Source organism: Nicotiana attenuata, chromosome 1 (assembly GCF_001879085.1).
Source record: "Nicotiana attenuata strain UT chromosome 1, NIATTr2, whole genome shotgun sequence".
NCBI classification, from domain to species: Eukaryota; Viridiplantae; Streptophyta; class Magnoliopsida; order Solanales; family Solanaceae; genus Nicotiana; species Nicotiana attenuata.
The window spans coordinates 55,827,583-55,836,114 of NC_031989.1; the positions used below are offsets into that span (position 1 = coordinate 55,827,583).

An 8,532-nucleotide genomic window follows, 5' to 3' on the forward strand; every position below is an offset into this window, starting at 1 on the left:
GGAGTTGGAGCCCCACATTGAGGAACAGCTTCCGCGCACATGGCTATGGCCGTAGATTCAACTTGGGCAACCCTCGCCGTAGGTCGGGCAGCAGACCCCGGGACGGACCGAGAGGAGGACGTCGGCTAACGAAATACAAGTGGAGGGGCCCTCGCCCTTCGCGCTCTCCCTAACATCGATAAAAGTCACATAAGCAACAAAGTCGAATGTTAAAATGGAACAGAAACTGTGACGATACTTACCAATAAGGGGCTTACGTCCGTATTTCTCATAGAAGGAAGACCACTCACGAACCCCCATCGTATGAGGAAGAATGGCGTTTACCCACTCACGATGTCGTCAACAGGCGCAGGGGGTAGTCTCGCGGCTACAAAAACAAAAACAGTTCAATACTACCCAAAGAAAAGCGGTCGCTATAATCCCGATAGAAGATATAAAAACTTACGAGCGAAGTTCCATCTCTCGGGGAACCCTGTAGAATCCGCCACAAGGTGCTCGGTCCGCATATAAAAATAGTTTTCATAGAAATGACGGTTGGCTCTGTCGTCCATCTTTACCACCAGAATATTTGTCCCTCGATGGCGCATGTGGATCATCGTGCCACAAATGAGTTGAAGAGCAAAGATATTGAGCATGTGTCTCAAAGTGATCTCCCGAGCGGCAAGCTCCGCGAACTTGAGCAGCATAAGGAACAGTTTATACAAGTACGGCGAAAGTTGAGCCGGACACACCTTGTAGAAACGGAAAAAATCTACCACCAAAGGAGGGAGAGGAAGCGTATACCCGACGATAAAGGGATAAGCATAGAACGCACAATGTCCTGGGCGATAAAAATGTATAATGTCATCACCCACCGCCGGCGACATTTCAACGTGGTGAGGGATCCCCCATATGGCCTTCAGCTCTGCAATCCCCACCTCAGTCATAACTGAAGAAGCAGGTTCTAGCTCTTCTCCGGTAGGACTGTGGAATTCGTTCCACGGCTTTCCAAGACGAGGCAATATTTCGGCCGCCGTAGGAACCCCCTCATCCTCTATCACTTATACTCCTCCGGGAGCAATAACATCATTTACGGCGCCAGAGTTGCGGAAGGATAGCCAGCACGGGAAGAACTACCAGCCATTTATCTCGATTTGAAAGAACGAAGGAACTAAGAAGAAAAGAAGAGATTGAGATGTCAATTTCTAGCCAACCGGAGAGAATGAAAAATCTGAAGTATCGGAGAAGAGTGTGCCAATCGAATGGCGTTTTCTCCTATTTATAGGGACATAAATGCTCCAAGCGGGAAACCCAAGAGTCGCCATTCAAAACTGATAGGGCATGAAACGGTTCAATCCCTAGGAAACGTGTGTCATAATGGCAGTGACTACAAACAACGTTTCGAATCAAACAACGCTTCGATAGCGAACGGTTGCGATGGTCTAAAGGCATCGTTGAAGCGTCGCTCCATTGCCTCCATCTAAAAACCTTCACCCGATGCGTGAACAGTCAGATTTCTCCCAAATGTTCGAAATTATAGTCCGCCCACCGGCCCACTAAGGGATGACCCCGACGGATGGAGGGACTAACTGTATAGGTCAAAATCTGATCACAATAGTCGACCCAATTGGGGTCCTGCCCAAGTAGCGAGATAACGAGAAGCACCACGACCTACTTCAGTCCAAGCATCTACAGTGTACGTCAAGTTAGAAACAATATTCAAACAACGACGGAAAAGGTCGTTGCATGAGGGTACATCGAACAAAAAACGCAGCAAGGATCCCAGAACTATATATAGAGGGGGGTCTTCTTTCTTTTTTTTTTTTGGGGGGGGGGGGGTGGAGGGGGGAGGGGGCTTTTTTGGCTACTCTTTCTAGAAGAATTCTCTCCTCTGAAGAATGTAAACCGATTTCTCTCTATACCTCACCAAAGATGAGGTATTTCATAATCAATACATATTGATGGTCGTTCTTTGTATTATTATCCATCTTTAGATCTGAAGTTGATTATGCTTGACTAAGATCTACCCTTTCATCATCATTAATTGATTTAATCAAAAACGTTTTAACGTCTTTTGGTCAAACGTTGAGTATATAAGAACATACATAATGTATTATAGAGTATTAGATTACCTAGTACATTATTTTAGGATTTTATATTGAACGTTCAAATTTTGAACTCCAAAATTAAATTTAAGAGATGGCGTTTTTTGAAATACAATAATTTTATTAAAGGTGAAGTATGGCATCAACGAACCTCACTAAACATAAGGTATCGTTAGTGATAGCCTGATAGGTATACAACTAATTGGAAGAACTTCCGTAAAGTTTTCATTTTCTATGTTTTGAGCTTGTCTTTGCTCATTTATAAAAAGGCAAAATACATAGTTTACCCATTCACCTTGTACCCAAATCCCTGTTACACACCTGTCGATCATGGGTTTAACGTTACACATCAAACCTTTCAAAAGTGTATCAATGACACACCATTTTTGACCAGCCTAATTAATACTCAACGTTGTGTATGCACGTGATTATTTAAATTAAAAAAAATAATTTTTTTAATTAAAAATGCGCAACCCGACCCAAGCTTAAAATAAACCTCAATAAGCTTTAAAAATAAAAAATAAAAAAGTAGCTATGTGTCTTACTCAACACCCCCACCCCCTGAGTTTATCCTCTTCCCCAATCCTACCTTCGTGCTAGCTCCTCCTCCACTATCACTTGCACGCCGACTTCTTCCAACCCACCCTCCATGCCTATTATCTTCCCAATAATTTTCAGATCCACCGGTGTCATAAAACTTATGTTCATCGTTGGAGCAGGGACAAGAACAGTGAAAGCTTGACCAAAGATTGATCAGAAAAAGACTACAAAAGATACAACTAGATCCAAAATTGCACTGGAAAAAAAAATAACCATTCATACAAGCTTTGATGATGGATTTCGATTCTAACTTCTTTTAATCCCAGGGATGTGAACTCCTCCGACGATCGAGAAAACTAGGCCGACAATTACTAAAAATTTACTATTTCACCTAGAATCGGTAATTTTGTTAGGTTGATTTTGAATCAATTTTCACCAACCCGATTCAGGATGATTTGGCTTTGCGAGTCAAGAAATCGAGATAAGGGGTTTCGTAACCATTGCTGTTTTCTTCGATTTCTTCTCCGTCTTTTTTTTTGGGTTTCTTTTCAGGTAATTTCTTAACCATTGTCGTTGCTTCTTTCTTTATGTTCCTGACAATGAAGATGATGATAGAAAAAACTGAAAGAAAAAAAAACTCGATATGTGGCGATAAAATGAGGCTTCAGATACATTTTTTTACTATTCACTCGTCTGCTTTTGGTGTAAAACGCGCGCCTATCATGGGTCAAAAATGGTGTGTCATTGACACACTTTTGAAAGGCTTGGTGTGTAACATTAAACCCGTGGTCAACAGGTGTGTAACATGTAAGTTGTTTCCTACGTGTATATATGGCCCAATAAGATTAGGCCCATAATTAATATTTAATTAATGAGCAAATCTCATCCGTCCTATCGGTTACTTGATGGACGTACCAGATTAAATAATAACGTCTATAAATTGGTCCTCTCCCCACTCATTAGGGCTACCATAATTTCTTTCTTCCATCACTAAAGGCGGCGGTAACGTAAAGTTAGGGCAAGGGGCGAGAAACCAATTTACCGATTAAAGCTTCCGCTTCAACATAATGGATTCCGCTTTAGGTATGTTTTCTTTATGACGATTATATGTAAGATTATCATGTTCAAGATCCTGATATGAATTAAATTTATGCTTACATACCAGGGATTTGGGTACAAGGTGGATGGGTAAACTATGTATTATGCCTTTATAAAATGACTTTGTAGATCACCCTTACAACTTTGAACTTCATTGTATTGCATGAGTGTTGCTTTATCTCGTTATGCCTGTCCATCTTAAGGATTTTCTCTTTGAAGAAAAGGGGAAAGAAAGGAGAAACATGTGACAAGTCACTCTCGCCACTAATGCTAACCCAACGTCTCACTATAACGAATAGTAGTATTGACAATACCATGCCGACTTGCGTGATATCGAACTGGCAAATTTTAGCAGTCAAAAAGCTTTTCACAGACAATAAAGGGTTCCCCACAGTAAAAAAAAAAAAAAAAAAAAAAAGGAAAGCTAATTCTTATTCGTTACTTTAAATAATCATGTAAAGCTAACAGAAATTTAAGTGAGGGTTAAAAGGAAGGTACAGTATTTCTGTCTGTAGGGTGTTTATGAGGAGTTAAACTGAAAAGTGTTAATTGTTGAAAAACATTTCATGGAAAACGCATTATTGACACGATTAATTTTCTCTCTTGTGTACAGGGGCGAAGCTATGTGTGGCCAAATAGCACGGTATAGCCAGTTTTCGGATTGGTCAATCAAAAATAGCCGGCGTTTACCAAGTCAATGAAAAATAGCCACTATTTTGCTGCAATAGAGACCGGTCCAGCATAATATACTGGAGTTCGGTGCACTTGTGTATGAACTCCAGCATATTATGCTGGACCGGTATACTTTGCTGGCTCCAGTATAATATACTGGAGACTGGAGCGCCGGTGCTCCAAACTCCAGTATATTATACTGGACCATTATACTTGCTGGAACTCCAGTATATTATACTGGAGTTCTAGTGTACTTATGCTGGAACTCCATCAGCATACTTATCCTGGAACTCCAGTATAATATGATGGAGTTCAAGTATACTTATGCTGGAACTCCAGCATAATATACTGGAGTATTTTCCGGTTTTTGAACAGTGTTTTCGCTCAGATTTATCTTTTCATAAAAAGTGGCTAAATTTCGATTACTTTTAAAATTGGGCTATTTTTGAACGACCAGTTGTAAATCTGGCTATTTTTGAATTTTTCCACACCCTTCACCGATAAATTATAGTGTATATAGGGTAAAATATTAAAGTACTTGTTATTAATCAAAAAATAAACTTTCAACACTCTTGCATAGCCCAATAACAAAGGATGTTTAAATTTTGAACACACTTATTGAATTTTCTGTTTCGCCACTACCTATGTACCACGAAAAAATTTCTATTATATCTACCAAAATAAAAATACGCATGATTTAAGTAATTAGTAGTATATGTCACTTGTTCTTGATGCAAACAACCCATTTTAGTGTTCTTTACTATCCTTTTAACATGGTATATACTATTTTATGTAATCTTTGAATATAAAACACATTTTACATTAGAAGTTCAGTAAAATGGACTCCTAAAGAGCAAAAAAGATTACATCAAATATTGGGCAAGAGAGAGTAATACTAGACTAAATTAATTAAATGAAGCCAAAAAAAAGTCACAAACTGCTAATGGGGCTTAATGATTGCAAGCAGGCAGGACGTTAAAGAGGTATGTTTTGCTTTATAAATAAAGAGAGGGGTTTCTTGTTTCTCTGCCACTTAGCAGTTTAGTCGTTTAGCAAAGGTTTGTTGGTTGGTTTAAGGGGGCTGGGGTTTTCAGTTTCCAAAATGGCTTCTTCTTCCACATTTGCCATAGCCACTTTCTTTTTTCTGCTATGCTTAACTACCCCTCTGTTTCTTGCCAACCCTCAACACCACGCCCACCATCCTCGCTTTGCTTCTCATAACTATAGAGATGCTCTCGCCAAATCCATTATTTATTTTGAGGGTCAGAGGTCAGGCAAGCTCCCTTCTAACCAGAGGATCACTTGGCGCAAAGATTCTGGCCTTTCAGATGGCAAAGCCATGGGTGTATGTTTTTTTTTTCAAACTTTTTTGTCTTTTTAACATGTTTAGTTGTTAAGGGAGAATCTTGTACTTTTTCTGTTGATATTGGGGTGAATAATGCCAATGCAGGTCTCCTTTTACATATTTAGTTGTACCGGAAGAATCTTCAACTTGTTTTTGTTAATTTTTTGGGGTGATGTTTAGTTGTAAAGGGAGAGTCTTGACTTTGTTTTTGTTGATTTTGGGGTGAATAGTGGCAATGCAATTTTACTTTAGACATGTTTAGTAATTTTGGGGTGAATAATGGCATGCACGTCCTCTTCAGATATGTTTAGTCGTAAAGGAAGAATGTTCAAGCTGTATTTGGTGATTTTTTGGGATGAATTGTGGCAGTGCAGGTCCTCTTTTGACATGTTTAGTAGTAGTAAAGGAAGAATCTTGAGCTGGTTTTGTTGATTTTGGGGTGGATAATAGCAATGCAGGTCCTCTTTTGACATGTTTAGTTGTAAAGAAAGAATATTGAACTTGTTATTGTTGATTTTTTGGGGTGAATAGTGGCAGTGCAGGTCCTCTTTTGACATGTTTTTTGGTAAATGAAGAGTCTCGAACTTGTTTTTGTTGATTTTGGGGTGAATAATGGCAATGCAGGTCCTCCTTTGGCATGTTTAGTTGTAAAGAAAGAATCTAGAACTTGTTTTTGCTGATTTTGGGGTGAATACAATGCCGGACATGTTTCGTTGTAAAAGAAGAATCTTGAACTTGTTTTGGGGTCAATTTGTGTTTGTTGATTTTGGGGCAATGCAGGTTGATTTGGTTGGTGGATATTACGATGCTGGAGACAATGTGAAGTTTGGTTTCCCAATGGCATTCACCACCACAATGCTGTCATGGAGTGTGCTTGAGTTTGGTGGATTGATGAAAGGAGAGCTACAGAATGCTAAAGAAGCCATTGGTTGGGCTACAGAGTATCTTCTCAAGGCCACTGCTCATCCGGACACCATTTACGTTCAGGTTCAATTCTGATCTCAAGAGTGGAATATCTAATACTTAATTTTTGTCTTGAAGCAAGTCTTTTAACTTTTATATACAATACTGTTGTAGGTGGGGGATGCAGGAAAGGACCACTCTTGTTGGGAGAGACCTGAGGATATGGACACCCCAAGAAGTGTTTTCAAGATTGACAAAAACACTCCAGGGACTGAGGTTGCTGCTGAAACTGCTGCTGCTCTGGCTGCTGCATCTTTGGTCTATAGAAAATGCAACCCTTCTTACTCCAAACTACTAGTCAAAAGGGCCATCAGGGTATTTCTCAGAAACACTATCAGTTGTTGTATATAGATCAAGAAAACTAAGGGTTTTTTGTTTGTGTTGGTTTTTAGGTGTTTGAATTTGCGGATAAGTACAGAGGTTCATACAGCAATGGGTTGAGAAAAGTAGTGTGCCCCTATTATTGCTCAGTTTCTGGATATGAGGTAAAAGAAAATCAGCTATCTAGTGCAGTTTAGCGTGATATATTCTCAACATTTTAAGGTGAAAGATAATATCTGTTCTTAGCTGATGCACTGATTTTGAGTGATAAATGTATAGGATGAGCTGTTGTGGGGTGCTGCTTGGTTACATAGAGCCACAAAGAACCCATCTTATCTCAATTATATCCAAAGGAATGGGCAAATTCTTGGTGCTGCAGAGACTGATAACACATTCGGGTGGGACAATAAGCATGTTGGAGCAAGGATTCTTCTTTCCAAGGTTCAATCTTTACCTGTGCATTTTTAGCTACTTACTTGTTAGTTGGCTAATACTATAAATTTAATGGGATTATTTTCTTTCTCTTTCCAGGCATTTCTTGTTCAAAAGCTTCAATCTCTTCATGATTATAAGAGTCACGCGGACAACTACATTTGCTCCCTAATTCCAGGCACACCATTTTCTCAGGCTCAATATACACCAGGTTAATTTCCTAGTTCATTTTCACATTTCTCTTAGTTTCCAGTTCAAGGCTGTGGATTAAAAAAACTTTCAATTTTACAGGAGGGTTACTCTTCAAGATGGATGACAGCAATATGCAGTATGTGACCTCCACCTCTTTCCTGCTAGTCACCTACGCCAAGTACTTAACTTCCGCTCGCATGGTAGTTAAATGTGGTGGAGTTGTTGTGACACCAAAGAGGCTACGAAACATAGCCAAAAAGCAGGTTTGCTAAAATCAATTTTGTAACATTTTAAGTATGTAGTAGACCCTCAGTGCTTAAAATTAAACCCGTGCGTGCAGGTGGACTACTTGTTAGGAGACAATCCATTGAAAATGTCATTCATGGTGGGATATGGAGCTAGGTATCCACAGAGGATTCATCACAGGGGATCTTCATTGCCCTCGGTCTTGAACCATCCATCAAAAATAGAATGCAGGTCCGGATTCAGTGTGATGAGTTCACAAGCACCAAACCCGAACGTACTGGTTGGGGCTGTGGTTGGTGGTCCGGATGAGCATGATCGTTTCCCAGACGAGCGTTCAGATTATGAGCAATCTGAACCCGCGACATACATTAACGCTCCACTAGTTGGAACACTGACTTACCTTGCTCACTCATTTGGCCAACTCTAGAGAAAAAGTGTAATGGGCAACTCTAGAGATAAAACAGTAGAATCAAGAATGAAGCCATGTTGATTTTTATTTTTTTTTTTTCTATATGCTTTGTTACTAGTAAAATAGGGAGTAATATAATATAGGTCCTAATTATCCTATTGGTGTTGTGCTGGTGTGTGGGTGGGTATATTGTATTGGCCGAGCAAAAAAAAAAAAGCCTCGAGCTCTAA

At 39.7% G+C, this 8,532-nt stretch overlaps 1 protein-coding gene across 1 annotated transcript; it reads left to right on the forward strand.

The window, feature by feature from the left end:
- Positions 5,401 to 8,462, forward strand: LOC109226979 (endoglucanase 17). Its single transcript, XM_019391952.1, has 8 exons — positions 5,401 to 5,739; positions 6,520 to 6,726; positions 6,817 to 7,017; positions 7,095 to 7,187; positions 7,303 to 7,464; positions 7,555 to 7,666; positions 7,747 to 7,910; positions 7,988 to 8,462. Exons 1-8 carry the CDS (start codon positions 5,497 to 5,499, stop codon positions 8,318 to 8,320), a joined length of 1,515 nt encoding a protein of 504 aa, XP_019247497.1. The 5' UTR covers positions 5,401 to 5,496; the 3' UTR covers positions 8,321 to 8,462.

Bases quoted from the DNA above. Each gene is read 5' to 3' on its own strand.
- LOC109226979 (XM_019391952.1), top strand. From the start codon at position 5,497: ATGGCTTCTTCTTCCACATTTGCCATAGCCACTTTCTTTTTTCTGCTA. The intron at 7,018-7,094 runs GTATTTCTCAGA...GTTGGTTTTTAG, and splicing joins TAGTCAAAAGGGCCATCAGG to GTGTTTGAATTTGCGGATAA. The intron at 7,667-7,746 runs GTTAATTTCCTA...TCAATTTTACAG, and splicing joins TCAGGCTCAATATACACCAG to GAGGGTTACTCTTCAAGATG.